General features: G+C 39.1%; 1 protein-coding gene across 2 annotated transcripts in view; it reads left to right on the top strand.

The window, feature by feature from the left end:
- Window positions 1-6,695: 6,695 nt before the first annotated feature.
- Window positions 6,696-27,662, top strand: part of MACC1 (MET transcriptional regulator MACC1) — a 30,477-nt gene continuing 9,510 nt past the window's right edge. The window contains exons 1-3 of one of the 2 annotated variants that reach the window (XM_026706377.2): window positions 6,696-7,064; window positions 21,608-21,715; window positions 24,565-26,612. In XM_026706377.2, coding sequence (XP_026562162.1) covers window positions 21,616-21,715; window positions 24,565-26,612 — 2,148 coding nt within the window. In that variant the 5' untranslated portion in view covers window positions 6,696-7,064; window positions 21,608-21,615. The remainder of the gene's footprint in view (window positions 7,065-21,607; window positions 21,716-24,564; window positions 26,613-27,662) is intronic. The other variant, XM_087917584.1, reaches the window with a different exon arrangement.

Here is a 27,662-nt window from a genome sequence, read left to right as displayed (position 1 = left end):
TCTGTATAGATGCCATACATGTAAGTACCCGCGAAAACTTAAGAAAATACATACATACATACATACATACATACATACATACATATATATATATATATATAAGCACAGAGCCGAAGACAGAAGCCTGAAGATGATGAATGAGACTTCATCGAAACGTTGCCTAGATACTTCGAATCTTACGCGGGAGAAAACCCGAACAACCAAAGATCCACATACAAATACCCGCGAGAACCTCAGAAAATATATATACCTCCCACCTTCCAGGAATTTGGAAACCCGCCCTCATGAACAGACGAGTACCTAACATGAAGAATGACACCAGACCCACACCCATGAGAGCCACATAAGATGCCACCAACACACTTCCATGTAGAAAACAGACTCACACCCACTCAGAAGATGAGACACAACCATGGACCAGAAGCTACACTGCAGCTGCATCACTGCCCACTTCAAACCCCTCCGAGCCATACATGAAGCAGGCCGACACCCACTATGGAGATGCAGCGCGACCACGAACTCGAAGCCGGGCAGCAGGAAATCCAGCCAATCAGAACATGGCCAACCCCCCCAACCAATCAAAACACAGCCAGGCTCCCTACCAATGAGAAGACACCCCCACCCAATCAGAACACAGCCAAGCCCCCACCCAATCAAGTCCCACCCCCACTGGCAGTTGGAAGGAAGAAGCAGCTGCAATCTCACATCACTGTCTTCGGCTCTTGCTTCTCGGAGTGATGTGAGATTGCAGCTAGATACTTTGAATCTTATGCGGGAGAAAACCCAAACAACCAAAGATCCATATATATATATATATACACACACACACACACACACACACACACACACACACACACACACACACATATATATATCCAACGTCCTGACACTTTTCACACTGCTGCCTGACCTTTTCTGCAGCCAGTGAGTAGCAGCACTGGCATGGCATGTGGCATCCTGTCATGGGCAGTGGCACTGGCATGATGAGACATATGGCATCTTGTTGCGAGCAGTGGCATGGGCACAATGCACCATATGGTTTCTGGCTGCAAACAGCCATGGGCAGCCACAGAAGTCAGGCAGTGACACACCAGATTTTGGGACATGGGAGGCCAGGTTGTAGCAGTCCTAAGGTAAGCAGATGCATGGGTGCATGGGACAGCCCCATCCCTGCTACCCCTGCACTAGTTTGATTCTTATGCATGTGCCTCACCCCACCTTGTACAACCAGATGGTGGGCAGGGTCTAGAATGGGGATGGTCTTAATTAGGGCTCATTTTTGTGATAGGGCTTATATTAGGTGCACACATAAAAAATCAAGCTATTTTCAGGATAGGTCTTATTTTTGGGGAAACATGGTATACATTCCAGAATAAGAGCCCCGGTTGAACACCTGGCACTTTTCAAATGATATTAAACAATATTCCCAAATACCTTAGCAATTCTGGTTGCATCTGGTAGAAGTCCAATATTTAAAGGACATAGAATACTGTTCTCTTGCCTTTCAAGTACAGGTAGTTCTCGGCTTACAATCATTCATTTAGTGATCATTTGAAGATAGAACAGCACTGAAAAGAGTGACATATGACCATTTTTCACATTTAGATCATAGAAGCAGATCAAAATTTGGATTCTTGGAACTGGTATGTACTGTATTTATGACAGTTGCAGCATCCTGGGGTCATGTGACACTTGTTGTGACCTTTTGACAAGCAAAGTCAATGGGTAAACCAGATTCACTTAACAGCCGTGCTACTAAGGTACAAAACCAGCTGGGGCTTTAGGCCAGTCATTTGCTCCCTACCCTAGGAAGGAGGTAATGGCAAACCACTTTTGAAAAGCCTTGGCAAGAATACTATAGGGACTTATCCAGGCAATCACCAAGAATCAGACATTAGAAGTGGGGGGGAGCAGCAAGTAAGTAAAATATGTGACATTGAAATTTAACATTTGTTTAATTTTTAACCATACAATTTTCCTCATGTTTACATTTTTAATTTCATTGTTAGTTAAAATTCATATCTAAAATGCACTCCTTGTTTTTCATTGTAGAGCAAAATCAGTGACAATCAATCAGAATTTAAACAACAGTATACAAACAGATAAGGATGCATATCAGATGACTTATAATGAGGGATTTTTAAAGTAGGTGCTATTAGGTTCTCCACTTCTCCACTTTGTATGTTCATATGTAGTAAATATCAGTCAGAGTCTTTAAAAATATGCAGTTCACTAACTCTAGTGCCTTGTTATCAAGTTTGGAAAAGATTCCAAGGGCACTGATAAGTACATTATAGTGCTTATTCTGCATACCAGACAAAGGTCATGTTGAGAATGACAAATTCTTTGAAGAGAATATGGTTACGCAAGGCTTACTAGCTTTCAGTGCTGAAATTCTATTTTTACTGCCTTTCTGCTGTTTTATTACTAAATATTTTTATTATATTTATTGCATGCTGCCCTGATATTTACAGAAGAATGAGTGTTCTTTATATAAAATAAAATACAATAAAATGTCACTGCTGAAAATTAGATTCATTTTACTATCACCCATAAATAATATTTGGGATAGTATCATATTACAAAAATTAGAAAGAATTTAGTGACATCTTTTTCAGAATGACAAGCTTACACTTCTTAATAAAATATATTATTTTAGTCTGAAAAATTCAGACAGACAACTACTAATTTTTGTGTACTAGATAACATGGCTCTTTTCTCACAAAATCTTATTACAAACTGATTTTTAAATTGGGAAATCAACATACTCCTGTAGATTTTTACTTTGAAGTATGTCAATTGATTTCAATAACAATTTGATTCACGGACATGTCTCAAATATCAGTGTTACAAATATAATAATTATAAAAAGAGAGTTTCCTTGCAACAGCTCCTATTTGTGGCTTTATTTGAGAAATAATATTTCAAACATAATCCAGGTGAGTGGCAATTCAATATGGTTATCACAATAAGAAATATATATTGTATCAGCAGATGGCAGCACTTGACTGATCTCTTCTGAACTAAGAAGATAAGCAGGATCTTAATCATTAGCTCCAGAGTTGCCAAGCACTCTACATTATTTTGATTCACATATCCACAACAACCTAAAGTAGTCATTATCTTGTTAGGCCTCATAAAATTATGTAAAGTGTGGAATAGTTGCCCAATGTACATACTTTTTCCTTCATATATAGTACACTTATCTATAATAAAAAAATATGTAGCTCTAGTCCTTAGTACTCTGAGAATAGTTGTTTGCATATAGATGCTTCATCATCCAACTAGTAAAGTTGAATAATGAAATCTCTGCAAACAACAATGAAGCTCAGAGAGATCATTCCATATTTAAGAATGCTTACCATTTTGCTGAAGAGACCCTTTTGCTATCCATTTTTATCTTTACTGCATTGAAAACTTAGTTACCTCACTGTTCCAGGTCATTTAATAACATTTGACACATCAGTTTCTATACTAATCCTTGGAGACTACACTTCCTGCATGCCATTCGTGAAAGAACTGTCCATTTATTGCTATGTTCTTCCTGCTCTTTTTACAGTTACTGATTCATAAGAACTTCTTACATCCCATGGTTGAAACGCTTATTCAGAAGTCTCTGGAAAAGCACATTAATAAATTACAGTGACTTCTGTACTCTTAAATTTAACTGTCTAGAAGCTTAAAAACCTCAGACAAATCCTGTCCTTCTATATCAATTTTTTTTTAAAGTTTAGTGTAATGTCTCATCAGGTTTACAGAACTGTTCTTATTAGGCACTGGCAGACTGGGTAACATCTAGAAGGTTGTTTTCTAATAACCCCAATGACCTTAAATAATGCCAAAAGATTGTGAAAACAGAATTTGAAGGTCACAGAATTGGTTATTCATGCAGTGTTATGATTCAGAGGAAGCTTATGATGAGACAGTTCTTATGCTGATTAATCACAGTCTTTCACACTCTCTTTAAGTAACTCTTGTTCATAGTATGAACAACCAGATTCCACTCCTGATAGTAATAGGTGTCATTACTCCCCCTTTTAATTATTATTTTTTGCTCAGTGTTGTTATAAATAATTTAATGAATTTCTTGTTTAGGTAAACATACAGAAACATAACCCTTTGATTTAAAGAAACAATGTAAGGTAACTTTGCTGTGTCTAAATCTCAGAAAGACTTAAAATGTATAATATAGTTATAGTTAATGTATAACTAATGTCCTTAAATACAGCACTTTTTTCCTTTTTTACAATTTACCTTTGCCAAGAAAAGACAGCATACTTTGACACAGAAGTTAACAAAGTTTGGAATACATTTGAAGGATGTTATAGCAACGGAGGACATAACTTGCCATATTCAGCCCCTAATACATCCATCCTAAAGGAATTCAAAAGAAAAAGCTGAAAAAAAATTGCTGCATGTTGCCTTGGGTTTTTGCCAGTAAGAATTGGTGATACCAAGCAATATTGAACATGTAAAATGGAACTCTGTGTCTGTGTATATAGAGTATGTACATATAGTTATCTACAACCTTATATTCCTAGATGTCTTGAATGATAACTGGAAGATTAAAAAATATGATGGATATTATGTGTCTCTTGTGTCTGGATAAATCCGTTTTGTTTTGTTTGGAATTTAGACCTCACCTTTTTATTCATGCCTCACTGTTCTTTTGTAATTATCCTAACCTCAAACTATTTAACTATTAAAGCAACATAATAACCACAATTGGTTTCATGACTAACAAAAGAAGAAAAAAAATAAAGAATATATGAAGGATTCAGTAGACAGTTACTCCTGTATTGTTACGGACTGCCTGAAAGGTAAGTTCTTCTACAAAATATTCTTATTGATCCATTCAAGCACACGATAGTTTCTTAGCCAATATTAGGAATGAGCATTCCAGATACTAATGTCAAGAACTGTGTCAGAAACCAGAATTCAAAAGTTATTTGGTGTAATCATCTTTCAGCATTATTAATATAATTACAATTATTGTCACAAGCAATAGATCAGCACTTGCAAAAAAATGCTAGGAAAAAAATCCATTAATGTAATTTAATGTAATTAGAATTCTAATCTAAAGTTTCATTAAGGGGTAGTGTAATACTTAAAGTCAGAAATCATTTAAAAACTAATAGAATAATTAACCCCATATTCAACTTCCAAGGCTACCAATTACCAATTCAGCACTTCAACAGAATGATTATTAGTTGTAACTGTTATGCTATCATATAATGAGCATGAGAGATGGGAAAGCAATGGGCACAGTGACATAATGACATCAAAGTATAGGTAGATATGCATAAGCGCACCAACGTGTCTACCGTCCCTATCCTATTGTTTCTTTTTATTTTTCTTATATGTATCCATTTCACATATTCAAAACCATGTTTATAATTTTACCTGTTGTAATCACTTGATAAAATAAATAAATAAATGTCATACTATACTGTATATCATTTCATGACTGCAGAAATTACATAATTATATCTTTTGTGTGCTGTCAAAAGAGCCGTGATATCTTGAACTGGATGTCTCTAATCTAATTCAGGACAAATACCCTATGACAAACCAGAACAGAAGCTGTGGAAAAGTCATTTTCAAAATATTTGTAATCATTGTCCATTAAATAAAGCTTCAGAAGGTAAATACCCTCTCTCTATACTTTCAAACAACGGAAGGAGGATTATGATTCTAATTGTATTTATGTATGTCTCAATTCCTATGATATCATACTCCTCTTGGTTACCCTACTAATAACCAGATCTTCCACATGTATAGAGAACATCAGGTCTCACAGAAGTTTGTCCACACTATCCCACAATAGGGATAGTGCCTAGGGCCTTCAAAATGCCTTGGATACATTTTTTAAAAAGCACTAAAATCACTATATCAGTTTGATGTAGGAGCCACAATAGAAATCAGCAAAGATGGAATATGGCTTCCTTTGGCATGGAAGCTGGCTGGGTAACTGATCAGTCTCTCTTTCTTTCTTTCCTAATTGTTGTGGGGGCAAATTCAAAGCAAAGCAAAACATCATGTATGCTACCTTGAGTTATGAAAAGTAAAAAGGCAGGATATAAAATATGAAATGCTATTCCTTATTATGTGTCTGATTACAATGGTTTATTGAATAATACACCAGTCCAAGGAATAACCTTATAAATATGTACATCTGGATTGTTATACAACAGGGCCTACAAAGATAAATGTGTTTACAGTCTTCCAAGAACAGTAATGGCGCTTGCCTAGAAATAACTAGACTAGAGCTACCTGGGAAAAATCCTTATGAATTTCAATTTAATAAGATAATAATAAAAGTATGCAAACACAGCAATATTCCTGGTGCCTGTATTACTGTCCCACCAGGTCTAATAAATCAATAAGACTGATAAGATATTTTGTCCCCTTCTAATAGTAACTTCTACAGCTGCTGGTCTACCCCAATTTGCCTGCTTGCTCGCAATTCAAAGTTTCTCAGGTAATTTGAAAAATAAGATCTTATCTTATATTTCTATATTTCATACATTTTTGAAACCTACATTCTGTAATGGCAGATGTTAACTTCTACCTTCCCTGGCTTTTTTATATCCTACAAATTTTTAAGGCTGAGAAAAATGGGAGACGATAGAGCAAGAATACATACGTAGTTAAATATTCATTAAGATAAAGCCTGGCTAAAGTAAATAAACTCCACACAAAACAAAATGTAAACTGAGCTATTCTCTCCTTGTCTCTCTTTCCGGCCCAAGGTGAAACTCTTAGTAATCAAACCAGTTCTCCTGGTTTCATTTGGAAGCTCAGGTGAAGAGAATGGGCTTATGGGTAGTGTAGTTTGAGCTCTCCTAAACGCCTGGCTTCATTGGAAGCTCTAAAACAGTTGTAGGACTCAATTTTCCAGAAGGCGTTGCCACCACTAGACGAGGTGTTGCTTCTAATTCGGAAGGTAATCGATTCCACATTTAGGAAACCCGCGCGGGATATCAAGAATCCTGAATCACTCATAAATTTCTAAAGTGATGCTTCAGGATAATTAACCGCTGCAGATTTGGGGCAAGAGAAAGGTATGACTTTGTTTAAATTGCACGTTTCAAATGTTAAATGAGAAATAGCTAAGATGGGAGTAGACGGAGAAGAGTGTGGTGTAGCTCTTTCACGGGATGAATGCCCAAGTCTTAGCTTGGCTTTTGGGAAACTTAGTTCACAGCTTCCGTCTTTCCTCGAGCATGTGTACAACCGTATTATCCCACCCTAGTTTCTTCTGTAAAGACTTCTGTGTTAATCAAGCCTTGGTTTATACTCGAAAAGCTTGTGAAGTTAGCAGCATTTAACAGGAGATACTACGGTAGAGTTTGTGGGTGCTCTCAAATTTGCAATTCTCATCCAGGCGAGCGTGGGAGTCCCTTTTCCTTTGTTTTGTAGAACTCATTTTTAAAACTCTATTATCCAGAATGGCATAATGCATTTAGTAGTTTATTTTCTCGTTCCAGTTTGAGCTATATTTTTGTGCATCGTGTAGTGGATGCCAATCTATAGCATAAAGAACCTAATTTCTGCTTGCAAGGAAAAATAACAAAGTTTTAACTTGGATAGTAGAAACGAACTGATTTCTTCGTAGTCGTATACATCCTTCTGGGTGCTGCCTTGCCACAAAGTTCACTGAGGAGCTGAACTAGTTAGCAACTCTCGCCCAAATTCTCTGGTAATGTGAGGATCACATGGACAGGGGCAGAGAGTGGGAGAGAACAATATCTGCCATTCAGAGTTTTTGGGAAACAAAAGTGAGTTAGAAATATAAAAAGGGCGTTTTCAGTTACTCCTGTTGCAGTTTTATTTTCTTGTACGTTTGTTTCTGTAAATCAGATTTTGAGTGGTTATTAACTGTGGTAGTATTTACTTATCCATGGCTTACAGATTAGGACATTAAGTTTTTTTCAAGCCAAATATCACATTATAATATCCTGATTATGAGTTGGCTAGGCAGCCCAGGGCAAAATGTTAAATGCGTAGTCAGGTGGTTCCCACTTGAAAGAAAAGTAATATTCAACTGTATCTTTCAGCCATGCAAATAGAGCTGTATGTCATAATAATTCATTACTGCCTATAGTATTCTGTGCAGGAAATAGGTAAAATAAATATTTTAACCTAAACAATACTTTGTAAGCCGGGCCTTTCAACAGAATTAAGTTGAATTGATTGGTTAGAAAACATATTAATCAAGTAAATCTTTATTGCTAAATGTGTATGTGTATTTCTCAGTGCAGGAAGCTTTAGATAATGATCAGAGAAATAGCTGTCTAACAGAAACAGCATTTTGGCTTCTTAAAGATGGATACATTTATTAATAAATAATAATAAAGTGAATGTACTTCATAAAAAAACAAGACATGTTTTCCTGGAAGATTCTACACTTTTCTATATAAAATAATATAACATTTGATAAACAAAACTTTTGTGTTTGCAAAAGTTCTAGAAATGTTCAAAGAACTCTCATAGTTTTGAATTGCATAACTGAATATTATAAACTACCCAGAATTTTTTGGAATGACTAGCCATATTAAATTGATCAATAGTAACAATGATTTGTAATATTTTTCTTGCCAATGCATATTCAACTTGATGGGAAAAATAGAAATCTTCCCAAAGAAGGAGATAATCTTGATGAAATCTTTGTAGAGCATTCTTCTACTTGATGATGGGGCAGTAGCTGTAGGTTCTTGTCTTTCATGGTACAATAATTTTTTTCTTGGTTTCTCTGACTTCCCATAATTTAGTTACCTCTCAAGGAAGATAGATAGAAGATTGTATTAACTCCTGAGACTCCTGCCATTGGGAAATTGTTGGAGAATTCCTTCTCCTGAATTTTTCTGAAAAATTCAGAAAAAATGACCACCCAATTCTTTCCTCACAAATTTATATATTTTTAGAAAGCCATTTGTTCCCAGCCTCCTCAATATTTGTCTAAGAAATGTTTACTTTGAGTTGAATGTCCTAAAAGTCTATTTATCAATACCCAAAGAAAACTCATTGTAAAAAAAGTTTCTATTTTAAATCAGTTACAATAAGACATCATTGGCCACCAATCCGATGCTTTGTAATGAGTTGAACTGTAACTCCTATAATTCACATGACATGCTGATTGAGGTGTTACTATATATAGTCTAATAATCCGGAAGATATTATGTTGTGGAATACTAAGACTGGTGCACTTACAAAATTCATGTGTGCATTTAATTTTAACACAGGGCAATGAAAAATGTTTTAAATAATTAATAATATAAAATTTTGTTTTTGTTAGGTACAATATTGGGGAAATGTTGTAATATAATTTAAGGCATACAGAATTAAATTTTGTCTTGTAATCTGCTGTACATGACAGTATGCTCTACCAGCTATTTTTGGTCCAATATGTTTCAAATAAAATGAAAGTGGAGATAATATGAACTGAATGTTGATAACTGCAAAATAAATCACACTTGTAAATCAACCCTTCCTAATTCTTTTTGTCCTTTTCAAATCATTGTAACTTCCTGAAAAACTACTTTTGTGAGCTGGAAGATCTGAATGATATCAATGAAGGAGGAAATAGGCATTCACAAGTACCATTATGACTAAAGAAAAGGGAGTTAGCTTCTACAGATTTAGAAATATATGAATTTGGGCATGCCCATATAATTTTCTTGTCTGCATCATGAAGTGATTTGCCATTGATTTAAAGTTTTTAGAAGGACCTATCTAGGTTCTAATCAGATACAACACGGCGGCAGCTCCAAATGCGGAAGTGGCAGCTCCAAACATGATGGTAGTGCTCCAAATGGCGGCAGGACTCCAAATGGCAGCGGCACTCCAAACATGGAAGCGGCAGCTCCAAATTTGGCGGCGGAATGGGCAGAAGGGAAAGCAACAGTGGTGGGTGCCAAAGGTCTTGGGTCTGCAGCAAAGGTGTTTGGTGGGAGTAGGGAGCTCTCTGCACTTCGCCATGATCACCCACTAGGAGCGGCTGGTGGCGAGGCTGCCCATGGGGCGCTCTAGATGAGGATGCAAGGGAGGGAATTAAGTCACTCCCGAAAAGACGGCCTAGCCGTTTTTTCGGGGCTCAAAAAAATATAAGACCCGGCCTTATTCTCCCTCAAGCCGCTCGGAGCATCCAGAGAGTGGGAGGTGCTTCTGAGTCCTCTTCTCACAGGCTGAGCTTCAATTGAGGAATGCTCCGCCCCCTCACGTGGCTCCATGCAGCGTTCCCCAGTTTTTGCTCAGCCTCTGAGAAAGCAGGCTGTTTTGCAGAAGGCTCCTTGGCTAATCCAGGTTTCTTCTCTCCTCATTTCATCTTTCTATAAGAAATCAGGTTTGCTTCGCTTCCTAGCCCCTGCTCAAAGAGTATTGACCCAATGGGAGGTGTTTCCCTCACCCCAGGGGCTTGAGTGGGCAGGATCGCAGCGCTTTGGCGCTGCCCCCATTGCCACTTCAGTCTCTGCCTCCGTGCCGCCTCAGTGGCTTGTTAAATTTTCTCCCGAGGGCAACGCTGGTTTTCCCCCCACTGGAACGCCGACGTTAAGGGAAGGGCTAAATTCCTCCTTACAGCCCTCTAGGCACGCTGAGCTAGCCGGAGGAGCCCTCCCTTCCATCCCGAGAGGCCCCAACGATAGCTCAGCTCGCGGCCGCCATCTTGGCGCCGCCTCGTGGTCAGGCGCCTTTTTTGTCTTTATTCTTGCTTGCTGCGGTTGACTCTGCTCCCTTCTGACCCCCTGGGTCTCGAGCTCTATTTTAGGGTGCCACTCTGACCAACCTGGTCTGGCACGTTGTTGGCTTCCCGCAGCTCCACTCGGGACAAAGTCCAGCAGTCCCCACCCCCTTCAGTCTTCGTCTGGAGCTAGGCCTCTCTGTTCCGGGCCTCAGGCGTTCATTTGGCAAATTCAGTCATTACTTTAGCCAACCTTTGTTTTCTGGCTGCATAGTGGTACAGTCCAATTAATTAACCTTTTATCAAAAAAAAAAAAAGTAAAGAAGAAAGAATCTTGTGATTAATCTTCAATCATATAATCATATCTACTATCAGATAAGAAAGATTATATATATATATATATATATATATATATATATATATATATATATATATATATATAAATAATATCATATATATCAATACCTTTTTGTATATTTATATCCTTTGACTGTCTTCAAGTAATTCCCTCTGGCTTCATAGTTCATACTAAATTCCAAAAGGGGGTGTGGGCCAACTCGGAGATCACCTGGCCTTGGTCGTAGGCTGAACTCTAGGTGAGCCAACTGCCTCTAGTGAACTTTATACACTTTCATTTATTAAAATGGCAGGTGACAATTCCTCTAAACGCCCTTCTTTGAAGGCTAAATCAAAGTCTTACCACTTGCGCAGGCAGGCTACGGAACCTTCCAAGGCCTCAGCAAGACGCCTTAAGGCACCATAAGGCCTTGGAAAAGGAGTTTGATAGGCATTCCAGGCAGTCACCACAGGTGCCTCCAGCCTCCACTTCTACTCAACTTCCCCCTCTAGACCTTTCTTCCCAATCCAGGCACAGCTCCCCTTAGGGTCATCAGGCCCTGGGACCACTGACCAGACGGACTCCTGAAGCCACCTTCACGCCTACGACCGCTGGTCTGCGCCAGAGGATCCCTCCACAATGGAGGTTCCAGCTCACATCAAAGCTTGGATGGAACTGGCTATCCGCCAAAGTATTACGGAGGGGCTGCAACAGATGTCCAGACCCGGCACCTCCCCAAGAGCCCCCGGACATGAGTCTCTGTCCATCAGATCCCTTCCAGGATCGGATCCTCCTAATGGTCAGGTACTCTTACAGAGGGATAGCCCTCTTCTGGAAAGGGACCAGGAGGAGGAGGAAGGGGCCCTTGACTATCCCAGGGAGGAGGAAGAAGAATCCCGGATGGGATCTTCCTGCTACAGCGAGCCCCTCCTAGAGGGAGAACTGACTGAGTGGGAGATGTCGGAGGATGAGGGGCTTTCCCCTGACCAACCCCCACTCGTGGGTCTGTTCAAGCCTCACATGTTTAAATCCCTTTTGTTTAAAGCCAAAAACGTTTCTGGCCTACTTCCTCAGTCTCCATCCCCCCTCCCACTTCAGAGGCCCCAGAGGACTCCATATTCAAGCAGCCCGTGGTGGAGGCCGAGGTCATTCTGGCCCCACCCATTTTCTCCGACCTTGTGGCGAAGCAGCTGGCTTCCACCACCCCTCCCCCCGGCGCCTTCCAGTCAGGACAAGAGATTCTTTAATCTTGACCCGGACTTTGCTAACCTACTGGACATCCCGGGGTAGATCAGCCCATTGTGGCCCTAGCGTCCTCCTCTTCCCCTAGTGAGGCCCTGGAGGCGCTGAAGCCCAAGAACAAATGAGAGGAACTGGCCTTACGCTGTGCCCACCTATCCGATGCTTGGGCCATTAGATCAGCCATGGCCGCCTCTTTCTTCACAATCCGGTGGCTTCGCCAATTGAAGCAGCACGTTCCCACCTCCAACGTACGTGCACATCAGGATATAGCCAAGCTTGTGGTGGCAGTGGAATTCTCAGCCGACGCCACTTACCAATCAGTGAAATTCTCCTCTAGGGCTATAACCTCACACGTTACGGCCCGCCGCCTGCTCTGGCTCAAACACTGGCAGGCGGACGTTAAAAATAAAGTTAAACTAGCCTCCACTCCCATTAAGGGAGACAAACTGTTCGGCCCAGCCTTAGATCCCCTGTTGGTCGAGGGCCGCAGTAAGAAAAAGTTTCTTCCCTCCCTCTTCCAGAGGTCAGAATCCAGAGGCCCTCAGCCCTTTCAAAGAGGCTCCCCCTGTCCCTTCTATCAGCCCCCCTTTCCGCCCAGATACCCGAGACCCCTTCCTTCCGATCCCAACCCCAAGATCGCAACAGAAGCAGAAGGGGAGGCAGCTATAGGAAACCCTATAGGGGATCAGGGGGAAGACTCTTCTGTCATCCCAGATAGAGTACGTTCTCTCCCCATTGGCAGCTGCCTGAGACACTTCGCCGCCCAGTGGGATGCATCCACCACCGATGCCTGGGTTAGAGACACCATCAGGTTTGGTCTCGCCCTTGAGTTTCATTCAGCCCCCTCTGACTTCTTCATGGCATCCCTCCCCTCAAGGGATCCCGCCAAACGCCAACTGATGGATGCCGCCATCCAACACCTTCTCAACATTCAGGCCATCCAACCCATTTCCCCAGCCCAGCGAGGACGGGGATTTTACTCCCACCTCTTTGTGGTCCCCAAACATTCCGGGGGATGGAGGGCCATTTTAGATTTAAAATGACTTAACTGTCACTTAATTCAGCGCAAATTCAGGATGCACACTTTGCAATCTATCCTCTTGGGTACCAGGCAGGGAGACTGACTATCCTCTATAGACCTCTCTGAAGCCTATCTACATATCCCAATCCGGCCCTCCCACCAAAAATTCCTTAGATTCTGTTATAACAACCTTCACTTTCAATATGTGGCCCTCCCCTTTGGCCTAGCATCAGCTCCGAGGACCTCCACTAAGGTCCTCGCGGCCCTAGCGGCTCACCTCAGAAGCCTTCCCCTACGACTTCATTGCTATCTGGACGATATTCTCATCCTGTCTTCCTCCAAACACCAGGCAGAAAGGGACACCAGGGCTACCCTTTCCGCCCTCCAAGCCCACGGGTTCCTTATCAATTGGAAAAAGAGCCAGCTGGCTCCCTCCACCCGAATCACTCACCTGGGGGCCGTAATCGATTCGGTTTCAGAAAAGGTCTTCCTCTCCTCAGACAGGTTCCTCAGTATCCAAAGTCTGGTCAAACAAATTAGGCGCTCTAGGAGGGCATCCTTACTTGACCTTTCCAAATTGTTAGGTAAGATGGTCTCATGCATTTCCATTGTTCCCTGTGCCCGTTTACACAGCAGGTCCCTGCAGTGGTTCCTGCTCCCTTTCCAAAGATCCGGAAGAAGCAACTCGAAGTCCAGGGTCCAGGTACCTCCACAGGTCCTCACGTCCCTCCTCTGGTGGACCAACCCCGCCATCAACAAGGGCCATCTCTTCAAAGAGCCCAGAGGCTTACCCTTACCACAGACACCAGCTTATCCGGTTGGGGCGCTCACATCAACTCGCTCGCGGCACAGGGCAGATGGTCGAGGATAGAACAAGGGTGCAGCATCAACTGGCTGGAGCTTCACGCCGTCCATCTGGCTCTGTGAAGCTTCCTCCCTCAGGTGCACAAACGTCATGTCCTCATCCTCATGGACAACGTCACGGCCAAGGCTCATATCAACAGGCAAGGGGGCACTCAGTCTATTCAGTTGATGAGGGAGGCCGAACGTCTCTGTCATTGGGCAGAGTCCAACCTCCTCTCATTAAGAGCCATTAGCCATTTGGAGGTTGAGCGGAACTGTTTAAAGAAGTTCTCCAGTAAGGTAATTGACACCACCCTAGCCGCCAGGCAGCCCTCAACCACTCGGATTTATGATGCCACTTGGAATGGCTTCTGTAAGTGGTGTCATAAGTCCCAAGTCAACCCCCTTTCCCCCTCTATTGCCCAGGTTCTGGATTTCCTCCAGGAGGGCCTGCTCAAGGGGCTTTCTCCTAACATCCTGAGGCGGCAAGTCGCAGCCCTGTCAACCATTGTCTCTTGTGACAGCTTCAGTTCCCTCTCCCACCACCCTCGGGTCAGGGCCTTCCTCAGGGGTGCCACCAACCTGTGCGCTCCAACCGTCCACAGATACCCTACCTGGGACCTCAACAAGGTCCTTGTCTCGCTCACGAGACCCCCGTTTGAACCCCTAAGGGAGTCCTCTCTTCAATTTTTAACGTTTAAGGTAGTTTTTCTGGTGGCCATTACATCCGCACGGCGAGTTTCAGAGATCGCAGCCTTGTCGGTCAGGAAGGACCTCTGCGTGTTCCACACCGACCGGGTGGTCCTCCGTCCCGACCCCACTTTCCTGCCCAAATCAACTCACCCTTCCACAGGTCCCAGGAATTGGTCCTACCAAACTTTTGCCCCAGACCCTTGAGGGACAGGGAAGTTCTTTGGCACACTTTAGATGTGAGACGGGCCTTGCGCATTTACATCAAGCGCACCCAACCTCTGAGAAGATCGAATCCCTTTTCCTTTCCTTTCAGTCCAGGTCATTGGGGCTCAGGGTACCCCCCTCAACCATCAGCCGCTGGATTAGGGCAACTATCTCCAAATGTTACCTATCACAATCCCTCCCCGCACCCAGTGGAATCACCACTCATTCCACTAGGAGTGCAGCTACTTCAGCGGCCTGGGCCACCCAAGCTCCAATCACTGACATATGCCGGGCGGCCACCTTGGCCTCCCCGTCTCCTTTCATTAGGCATTACAAGATAGACGTATATGCCTCAGCGGAGGCCTCGTTTGGCTGACGAGTCCTACAGAGGGTCATCAGTGACCCGGAGGGGCTTCCGGCCCAGACGGAGTCCCTCCCGTAGGACTGCCAAGCTTTGGTATGTCCCACTCTCTGGATGCTCTGAGCGGCTCGAGGGAGAATGGGCGTTGGTTCTTACCTGATACGCCCCTTCTCGGTGAACCACGAGGAGCATCCAGCCCCACCCTAATTTCTCTGTCTGGTGAGGGAACTTGTTTCAGCCAAGGATCCACTAGTGTTGCTAGGATGAGCACATAGTCTTTCCTTCTCGTCCTCGCAAAAACTGGGGAACGCTGCATGGAGCCACGTGAGGGTGCGGAGCGTTCCTCAATTGAAGCTCAGCCTGTGAGAAGAGGACTCAGAAGCACCTCCCACTCTCTGGATGCTCCTCGCAGCTCGCCGAGAAGGGGCATATCAGGTAAGAACCAACACCTATTTTATGAGAAACACGGTAGATACTTGTAAATTTCCTGATGAGAACTGTTCGGCCAATATCCTGTCATTGCTCTTAGGAGCTAAAAGAAAAATCCAGTATTTGAAATAGTTGTAAAAACTATGTGACAGTCATAATTTAAATACAATAGGCATTTATGAAGCCTGTTTCTCAATTCCTATATAAATTAGCTAAATAATTTGGCTTTGGTAGTTGAACATTTTTGGCTATCTCTTATATTTTTGGCTATACCTTACTGATTTTTGGTTGCTAATCCCAAAAGAAGCCTGTAATTTAACCTACCACATACCATTTTATAGAAATTTTATGTTGTTAATAATATTATATATTGCTGCACACATGAAAAAAACATGAAATTGTTGATGCATGTCCAATACACAAAGTACAGCTGAAAGATCCAAAAGTAGTAGTTTTATGCTTGGAATACAGTTTGGATATACCAACTATTGTTTTACATAAGTGAATGGGACAGCCAAGTGAGACCATCACATTACATTAAAAAAAAAAACACTCTGAAAAAATTTTGATTCCAGGATAGAAAAACGTGAGCCACTTTAACAGATTAACAGAGTTGGAAGTGACTTCGTAGTTCATCTAGTCCAAAATCCCCCCTCCTTGCTCAAGGAGGAGAATATCTGACAAATGGCAGTCCAATTTCTTCTTGAAAGCCTCCAGTGATGAAAACTTGAAGGCAAGATGTTCCATTGGTTGATTGTTCCAATGTCCCACAAAATTTATCCTTGTTTCTAGGTTGAATTTCTCCTTGATCAGTTTCTATCTTGGAACATAGCCTGACCTCTTCTCTGCAGGAGCCCCTCAAATATTGGAACACTGCTATCATGTCTGTCTTGGTCTTTCTCTTCACTAGACTAGCCATGCCCAGTACCTATAACGGTTCTTCATGTGTTTTAGTCATTTGTTGACCTAATTGGTATTTTTAACTTTGCTTCACATAAAATTTGTAATAATGGCATATTTTGTGAAAGCAATGAATAAGGAAGTTTTAGTTACTGGAGACAAATGTTTCCAAGAATAACTGATACTTAAGATCAAGGAAGCATCTTTGTTGATCCACAGATCAGATGGGTCATCAATGACAAGCAGTTCGAAGATGTGTTAGTGGGGCCAGTGAAAATTGCTTGGAAAGCAATGGGTTTCATTGAGTTTTCTTGGAATCCATCTACAGAGCACCAATTCCATTCAGCTGGTTGACAAGCTTATAGCATACAAGACCAGTGCAAGATGTAACTGAAGATTCATATTCTGCATTCACACTTGGAATTCTTTCCCAAAGGGTTAGGGGCAATCAGTTTACCCAGAACATTGCCATAATGGAAAAACAGTATCAAGGCCACTGGAAATCATCAATGCCGACTGACTGTTGTTTGGATACTGCAGCTAGAAAAATCTGACTACAAATGAAAATAGGCAGCAAATCACTTTTGGTTCTGTTGGACTCACTCAGCATGTTAGAAACATAATGTGAATAAATACATTGTAGTTATTAAAAGTGAATGTCATTTTTTTTAAAATTCCTGTGACATGGTCATTCTGAAATTAGATTCCTTTATACTAAATGCAAATATAATCTCCAATGCTTTTTCAGGAAGCAAAACTTTTGAAAAAAAATTGTCTCCAGAGATATTCCAAGAGAATAAACAGCCTGATTAGCACAATCAATATGCGTATTTTTCAGTGTATAAGACATATTTTCCCCCTAAAAGTGAGTGAAAATGTCTGTGCATCATACAGTGAATGTTGCGGAAGCCCCCTTGCCGCCACTTCACTCTTTGGCTTCTGCCTCCCAGCAATTTGCCTCCTTGCAGCAAACAGCCTGGTCAGCTTCAGCACAGCCTGATTAGCACAAGCAGCTGGTTGTTAGTAGGATCGGCCTCCTGACAATCAGCTGTTTCAGGCTACAGGGATTGCCATCACCTATTGCCATCTTTGTGTGCCCCATTTTCGGTTTCTGCATCCTGTTTTCAGCTTCCACGCCGTTTTCAGCCTTTGCATGCCCTGTTTTCAGCCTGTTTTGGGCAGCGGGAATCGGAATGGGTGGAAAATGGGATGCGCAGAGGATGGATGTGGAGGTGAAAATGAAACACGTAGCAGCGGTAATAGGCGATGGCTGTTTTCTGCAGGGAGGCAAAATTGCGGGGAGGCAGAGGCAGGTTTTTTTTCTTTGGTTTCCTTCCCAAAAGCTAAGTTTGTCTTATACTTCGGAGCGTCTTGGACTCCAAAAAAATACAGTAATTCTCCATTTGATCTAATAGAGGAGAATTAATATTAAGTGAATTAAAGAATGATAAATAAGAGAATTTGAGATTCACATCAGTTTTGTGGCATTGATATATATACACAGCAATTTCATGTATAGGCTTACTTCAAAAGACTTTATTTTTCTGTGTAATCCAAACTTGGCAACTTTAAGACTTGTGGACTTCAACTCCCAGAATTCTCCAGCCAGCATAGTTCACAAGCCCACAAGTCTTAAAGTTGCCAAATTTGGAGACCCCTTGTATAACACGTTATATCAATTGAAAAGGGTATTTTATCAAGCATGTTATACATCATTTTGGACTTAAAATCCTTTTAAAAAGAAAAAAGAAGGTCTTTTGTCTGATGTGAAAATGGTGTGTGTCTGATGTGACTCTACTGGTAGTCAACAATAGAAAGGGATTTTGGTTTATTTTTCTAGCTAATTGATTAATAGCTCTCAGTGTTTAGAATAGATATTTCCAACCTGGGGCTACGTGCGTCTCTGGACAGCTAGTCTTGTAGCACACAAGATTGTAAACTTTAATATTGTTATTGTGATTTATATATATTAACTATATTATATGTATATTTTATAAGTGGCCCAAGACAATTCCTCTTCACTTCTGCCCAAGCAAACCAAAAGTTTGGACATCCATGATTTAGACTATCTACAAACCTTTTTATAAGTGTTCTTTTTTAAAGTCTGCATTTATTCATTTAATCTCATACTGAAATTATTTATATTCAGATAAATATATTATCAAACTGGCAATAAATATTTTAAAGGGATTTGCTGACTAAATTTGTGTCACTGGCATTGTATACAAACATGTTTTCTGTCTTGTTATATCCCTACTCTAGAAATGCTGTTTTTTTTTTCTTACAGAGTCTCATAAACTTTTTAAGATGTGTGCAAAATTTGCATCATTTAACAGCTGTGTACTGTCTTTGCTCTTTCTTTGCCCTCTCTGTTTTAAATCATGTCAATTGGGCTAAGTATTGCTCAACTGTGCTTTTGTTTTCTCTATATAGAGAACCCACTATTCTTCATTACTGGAATGTATAATAAGTAGCATTTTGTAGAAATTACTGTACTATTCTAAATGTGATTTAAAAATAAATAACAGAAACTTTTTTTTAGTCCGTATATTTTCAGTTTAGCAAGACCACGCTGAAATGCTATTCTTCTGTTTCAGTTTTGCTATCCACCTATGGTTCATCATATTGAGTTTTAGAAAACTATTTTTAAAAATTATTAATTATTTAATTTATTTAAAATTATTTTAATTATTTTAAATATTTAATTTTAATATTTTAGTTTTTAATTATTAGTTTTCATTTCTCCTGATCTCCAATCTGAAGAGGTACAAAGGTGCAGAGAATGAAATCAAATAGCAAGTGAAAGTCTTCTTTGAGAAGAGCTGGTCTTTCAATGACAGGAATAAGGGGGTTAAAACTGAGAAAGGTTACATCCGCAGATGGGAAAAGTTGTTACAGGTAGTCCTTGATTTATGACTACAACTGAGCTCCAAATTTCTGTTTCTAAGCAGTTACTGAGTTTTGCCCCATTTTATGACCTTTCTTGCCACATGTGTTAAGTGAATCACTGCAGTTGTTAAGTTAATAACATGGTTATTAAGTGAATCTGACTTCCCCATTGTGGAACACAGCAACCATCATAAGTATGAATCAGTTGTCGAGCAACTGAATTTTGATCACATGACTATCGGGATGCTGCAATGCCCGTAAGTGTGAAAATCATAATTCACTTTTTTCAGTGCAGTTGTAACTTCAGAGGGTCACTGAGGACTACCTATATAGATTTTTTTAAAAAAATGATTCTTAGCTTTTTATGAAACCAAACTGGGGAAAAGACATTGAAAAGTGTCAAAGAATTCCCCCGCCTTAATAACTTCATTAATAAAGGAGGGTTATCTATTGTCAAGATTGTCTTTTAATCCTTAATTCTTGACCTTAATACCAGCTAAAATCCATATGAATCTTGCTTCCTAAATCATACTCTTCAGTTAAAGGAGTTGACAAATAGAGCAGGGGTTTTCCATTGCCACCTTCTGCGAAGTCACCATCATCAGGCCTGTTTAGTTTCAGATAATGTCGGGCAGATGCCGCCACCTGCTGGGGTGAAGTGAAAGCACAGGGTATCAGTTGAAGTATTGGCAGTGGAAAGCAGAATTTTTTTTAAGGATTAACACTAAAAAAATTGTTGGAAGATTTAATTGTTAGTAGCATTTTTTATAAAATAAGCTAATACTGTAGTCAGAAAATAATATTTTGTTCATGACCACTAACTTAATTAAAAGTAGTTTTATATTGATGAGGCAATTGTTGAAAATCAGAAACAAAAATAATTTGCATAGTTAATAGCACATCATCAATTTTTAAACCTTCCTATTTTTTTAATATTCATGTCAATATTAATGTAATACATTAATATTATTCAGTGTATAAAGATTTCAAATGTCACCAACTTTTTTTTCCCACTAGGGGACACATTTGGAATTTTGAGAATATTTTATGGACCTTCACAAAATAATTGGTGTGGTAGAATGGCCAATTTCCAAATGCCCATAGAGCAGAGAGCAACACTCTAGTTATCAGACATTTTATTTTCTGTGAATCTTTTTAGGTTCATTATGGGGCTTAGAGGCACTAGGCAGCCAGAGAGTTTGCCAAGGAATTTGTAGATACACAAATGGCATCTGGATATCAGAGCACTTGGTTTTAGAGATAGGAGAAATCTCTCTATTAACTTCCATACTTAAGGGCAGCTTTGAATCCAAGACTTTAATTTTTGTCAATTATGCTAACATAACTATGGAATTTCAACTAATAGCTACACATCTATTCTTAGCTTTGAGCAATTCTGTGCATTACCCATCAAAACAAATCCTATTACATTCATTTGTATAATATAATATACATGATTTTTTTTCTAGTAACTATATAATAATTACAAATAATAAACTAATTAATAGTATCCAGTTATTTTGAATTTCATGTTTTATTATCTCTTAATATAACAAAGTATATTTAAAAACTGTATTACCTATACCTATCTGAAGGAACAAGTTCTTTCTTGCTGTTTTATTTACTGTAAAAATAAAAGTTTTTTATTGTTATTTTTTTTTGTCTATCTTATATACAACATTGTATAGCTTTGCTTTGTCACATGAACAAAGTTTTGGACATTTATGCCAGAAGAACATCCAGCTTATTAGAACAGACCATATGCAATATTTTAATATTACATGTGGACAGAATATTAAAAAAAAACAATTTAATTTTAATTGGATTCTTTGTTCTTTGCACACAAAAGATTGCCTTAATAAAGAGGGTGGTTTGTTTGAAAACCTATGTGGGCACATATATGCCTGAAAAATTCTTTAGATACTGATTCCCATGCCACATTTTAAATGATGTTTGCAGCTTTAAGTAGTTCTCCATTTGTTTACAAATTTATCTTAAATCATCTAGGAAGAAAAATGTCTGTTTCCTGTCATTTAAAGGAATTTTCATGGAGTAAATCAGAGGGATCTTTGGTTGACTTGGAGGATGGAAGCCTTACAAGAAATGATTTGTATGGTATGTAATTAACAACTGTACTGTTTGTGGTATATAATTGACAGCTGTACTATTTGTGCAGGAAATGTAATTTGCTGTTGAATTTTAAAAAAATGGAAAAGAGTGGAATTCCTTATATGTGATTTTGTTCTATATATTGCTTTTTAAAAAAATGTTAAATGTGGTTCTAGGGAAAAGTATTTATCACAATATCACATTCTGAGGGACAATGGTTTGATTTTCTGAAGATACATTATATAAGTACCGTGTTTCTCATATAATAAGGCCGGGACTTTTTTTTTTTTTGAGCCCCGAAAAAATGGCTAGGCCGTCTTTTGCGGGGTGACTTAATTCCCCCCCCCTTGCATCTTCAGGCGGGCAGGTGGCGACGGCTTGGATGTTGACCTCAGCATTGGTGGGGCACTTTGTATTGGGGTCAACGCAGGCAGCACCATATCCGGGTGTGCAACAAAAGTACTTCCTAACGGCAAGCTCCCCCCCATTTCTCCCCCATTTCGCATGTTTTAATATAGGCCTTAATTTGGGGGGAGGGGCTTAATTTCATTTCATGCCTATAAAACATGCTGGGACTTCCTATTGGGAGAGGCCGTATTGTGGGAGAAACAGGGTAGTAATGGTGGTAAAGTTGATGTTTTAGCTAGATTTTTCAGTATTGGTGAGAATTTTGGATAACTTCTCCTTTGGCATGAATCTTTTGACCAGAGTGAAGAGAGACAAATATAATTCATGGTTTTTTTTTCTTTTAAAATACAAACAAATAAAAATTGTCAAGAGTATTTAGAAAATAAATGTATAGAGAAGGATCAAAATGAATAATTCCACTATGAAGAACAAATGTAATAGTTTGGAGCTTTTAGTATTAAAAATGATAAAAATAAAAATTTTATTATTTAGTATTTTAAAAAAATAATGTTAAAAAGCCTCCTATATATTCATTTCACTTTCTGGTGATTTCATGGATACATCAATGTAGCTTTCTTGGCAGAAGTACACAAGGTGATTGCAACTACCTTTTGGATTTTTTGAATTTCCTAATCTTTCTGGTAGTCTCTTATTCATATTATTACCAGTAGTACATTTATGATTATAATGGAGTATAGCAGTTGAAGCACTCTTGTAACCAGATATAACTTTATGACTATTTCTAGCAGCAGTTGTTCAGCAAACACTATAGTCATTAAGTGAATGTCATGGCCATTAAGGAAACCAATGCATTCCTATGGACTTTTTTTTTTTTGCCAGAAACTAGCAAAAAATATCATAAATTATATTCATGCGACAGCAGAATGCTGTAACCAGCCATAAAGGTGAACCAAGCATCCAAAATGTGGTCATGTGACTCTGGTAAGGTGTGCAGATGTCAAAACTTCAGAACATGGTCATAAGTGTCGCTGGAGATTCTCAATCATCCAGTTCATGGTTGTCCCAATGGTACTTTTTCCAATGGTCCTTCCTTCCTTCCTTCCTTCCTTCCTTCCTTCCTTCCTTCCTTCCTTCCTTCCTTCCTTCCTTCCTTCCTTCCTTCCTTCCTTCCAGTCTGGTCTGTGGTCTGGTATGTCCATCCAAGAAGCCTCTTCTTCAGTTCTAACTCTAAGTTAGAAATGAAAAATCTTGGATGAGAAGCAAAATATTTTTTGAACAAAAAAAGGAAGTCCAATTATCTTTTGGGATAAGCACTTTTGGGACAACAGGGCCATAAGTAGCTTTGAGGGGCAAATCTGTTACAACACTGAGTTGTTACTAAGTGAAGAGTCGTAAGTTGAGGACTACCTGTTGTCTCTTATTCAAGCTATTTACCAGAGCTAGTATTCTGAACTTTTAAATACAGACAAATTCAAACAGCTCCTATTGAGACTAAAATATTATATTATAAATGGGGTGGTAAAAGTGGTAAGTTCACCCACTTTGGTTTTATAATTTGAAAATTTGGAATCATTCCATGAAGCTAGTCAATTCCATTATATAAAATAGAATATTAAGCAATATCAGTGGGTTATTCTCCATTCCAAAGTCAACAAAGCAAGTAACATGATTACAAACTCTAATTTCTGGAAAAATTCACTAATTCATAAGATTATATGTCTGGGGAGAGAACATCTTAATAGGGATCCCATCCCTGCAAGAGAAGAATAGTGAATTGAAAACAGATATATTTGTAAACCTTCTCTAGAAATTCCAAGGCAAAAGCTAAATTCAAGTTAGGCTCTGTCATTTATCTTATAGGACATAGAAATTTAAGACAGGTGCATGGCTATATAAAAAAAGTGAAATTATGAGCTGGTATTATTAGTATTATCTCACATGAGTAATATATATCCCAAGGGCTACAACAGTGCATTTTTATACTAACCTACAGCTTTGCTCAGTGGTACCTGGTCAGATAAACTGTTAGGCATCAGGATAAATAACATCCATCAGTATTTATAGACTGTCTCATTGACCATTGAAGAACTTGAAGCCTACACCAATTTGAAGAAGATAACAATTTCATCTTAAAAATATTAACTATTTACTCTAATTTAGCCCAATTGTACTCTAGGGAATTTTACTCCAAGGAAAATGTAGAACTACATTCTATACTTTCTCAGTTGCTATTTTGCAGTCAGTCTGGGAGTAGTAAGTTCTTTTAAAATAACTTCTGAACAATGGCCACACTACATTTAATATATTTAAATTTTAAATAGAACCTGAAGTAAATCATAATGTTCCAGATGGACACAAATTCTTAGTTAAAATGAGTTAGATGGATAAATGTATACTTGTTTTCTTTCACTTTATTCTAGATATATTTAAATGAATTGAGATGAGAATTTACATTTCACTTTTTCTCTCTCTTTCCAAAAAAACAGACAATCAGGAAAATGGATTGCATCTTAAATCACACTGGACTAGAGAATTTAAGCAAGATGCCCCTGGTGGATTTAAGACAAATCCGTTTTGGAAGGAACTGTCAGCATCTAATCCATTTTTAGATGACATAGCTGAATCATGCAACAAAGAAAAAAACAATAGACGGGTATCTATCTTGAAAGAAGATCGAGATTTATTTTTTAGAGATTCAAATGGTAGGGATTCTGCTGCTTCATCAGGAGATGAATTAAATATTGAATACCTTTTTTGTCGCAAACCTTCTAAAAGATCTGCAAAATCTAGGAGTGTTTCAGATCTTTTGGATATTATAGATGTAAGATGTGAATTTTCTAATACAGAACCATCCAATTATATCTTACCTCCAGAAAATGAAGCATTTCAGAATCAACGTGAAGCCTATAAGACAGCTTGGTTGAACCAGCGACAACTGGCCCGATCTTGCCTGGATTTGAATGTGATAAATCAGGGTCCTGGATGGGCACAGACCCAATCTATAGAAACCCACATAGTCTGCAAAGTGAATTGTGAGGGTGGTTCAGTGCAGCTTCCTGACTCAGATATTGCTATTCATTTCCCTGAAGGTCATGTGGCACTTGGAGAATTCCAAGAAGTTGGCCTGCAGGCAATCCTTGATTCTCCACCGACACTTAATTATGAGTTTTCAACCACCTTGACTCCTTTGATTAAACTTACTTTGAGCAACCTTAATACTACTGAAGCTATTTTACTAGAGATGAAAATTGCAGCTGAAATAAAAAAGGATCCTTTTAGTCAGGTAATGACTGAAATTGTTTGTCTGTGTAGTTGCAATAAGGAAGGGCCATTTGAAAAAATAAACAATTGTTACATTTATAAAGATACTGTACAAGTGAAACTAACAGACCTTAGTCACTTGATGTATATTGTTGTTGTAGCTCAAACAAATACAGTTAATTCTCTTGTAAGTGTTTGGGAATATATCCACAGAAAACTTTCAGTTGGGATTTATGGGCCAAAACATATCCATCCATCTTTCACTGTTGTGTTTGCTTTGTTTTATCACAACTATGTTCCTGAGAAGCTAACAGTATGTGACATTAAAAGGGGAGGAAAGAGCTTGCCCCCAGTTATTTTCCAGCTCTGGGGGAAACACACATTTTTACTGGAGAAACCGCAAGATCTCAGCATTTCTGTTGTCTCCTGTGACCCAGATTTTGAAGTGAAGGAAGAAGAACAAAGGAAAGAAATTAAAGAAGAAAAATTGAAAGGAGGTGGTGGAGTAATTCACCGACACTTTCCATTTTCTATAATCTGCAATAGGAAAATACATATTTTTGTCTTCCGTGTTCAAATCAAAGCCCCAGAAAATAACCTGGCATGCCAGTTTTACATTACAACACCTGAACCACCACCTAAGTTATTAATGAGCATAGCTAACAAGCCAAACCGAATTGAAAAACGCAAGGAAATAAAATCTGCACCATTATTATTATTACCCACCATAAAATATCCTACTTTTCAAGACAAGGTTTTAAATATTACCCGCTATGGTACAGCACTCAAAACAGTGTTACGTCAAAGTAAAATTGACTATTTGTTAGAATATTTTAAAGGCGATACAATAGGAATACTTGGAGAAGATAAGGTCAAAGCCATTGGACAAACAAAAATTAAGGAATGGTATGTAGGTGTTCTTAGAAGAAAAGTTGGCCTTGTACACTGCAAAAATATCAAAGTCATAACTGAAAATCAAATTATCGATGTTGAGGATAGTGAAATCATGACCAGTAATCTCCTTGAACAAATTGCATTGCCTTTTAAAAAATTGACTTACATCTATTCAACAATCTTATCCACAGTATCAGAGAACTTAAATGATTGGAAAGCTTTGGCTGATGCTCTTCAATTTTCAGATTTGTCCCAATATGATCTAAATGCATTACAAGTTGAAAAGGAGTTTGAAAAAGTAGCGTATATTATGAAGAAGCTTAAAGAAATTTGCCATACTCAGAGAAGCACAAGACGATTCCTATATGAACTCTCTGTGGTAAGTACTCTTGGGATGGGCTGTCAGATATGAAGCAAATAAGACATAAGTCTTTAACATAACTTGTTATGATATTGACCTTCCTATTTTAGCTCAGAACCTGTGAGTTGATGGCAGTGATGGTTTTAAATTTGAAAGATTGTCTTGGATGAGCAGCAGCTGGAATGCAACTTAAAAGAAACTTCTGGCTTGGTACTTCATTTTCACCATCTGTGTTTATAGGTTTGTTTGGATTATAATGAAGTCGTTTTAAACAAAGCTGAATGTGAAAATACTAGTATTTTGAAACTCTTGTCCTTTTAATCCCCTTTCTTCCAATACACACATTCACATCCAGCATTAAATCAAATTGGACTTCCTGCTAATCAGGTGATGATAATGGGTATATAGTATCAAATGGTGAACGTAGCGTCTTCTTGCAGTGGCTTAAAGCAGCTGCATTTCAAAACCGAAATAAAAGAAATAGCTACTATAAGGAATTACAGGCAGGTACTGAGTTTGCACTTCAGTATCTTTTGAACTCATGGTCACTCATGTTTTGGTCACTTCCTAGTTGGACTATTACAACACACACTGCAATACACAGTAACAGCCTTAAAGATCACCCAGAAGTTACAGCTGGTCCAGAATGAGGTAGCATGTTCCCATAGATCTGCCCAGCTCTGTGTCATGAGCTGCACTGCTTCCCAGTTTATTTCCAGGTGCAATTTAAGCAGCTGCTTATTACCTTTAAAACCTGCAAGAAAAATGGGGTTCTGTAATATCCCTAATATTTTGTAACTATAAGAAAGACAGAAGGAAAAAATCAGGAAGGCAGGAAGAAGAAATGAAGAGTGCCAAGTTTTACAAAAGAAATAAAAAATCTTCTGTGCTTGTTAGCAAAGTTACACAAGCCATATAGCTTAAAAGTAACAAGCACCACTTTTGTCAACGTCAAGGGATACCAAAGGAATTCTCATTAATTCTCTACAGATATAAGCAATTGCTTAACAGGAAACACATTTTATCTCATAACTTTCATTCTTTAAGAATATGTCATCCTTTTAATTA

This window comes from Pseudonaja textilis, chromosome Z (genome assembly GCF_049901715.1).
Source record: "Pseudonaja textilis isolate UNSWEBS1 chromosome Z, rPseTex1.2, whole genome shotgun sequence".
Classification (NCBI taxonomy): Eukaryota; Metazoa; Chordata; class Lepidosauria; order Squamata; family Elapidae; genus Pseudonaja; species Pseudonaja textilis.
The sequence above is the reverse complement of the archived record's forward strand: the minus strand, read 5'-3'. Positions and strand labels throughout refer to the sequence as shown.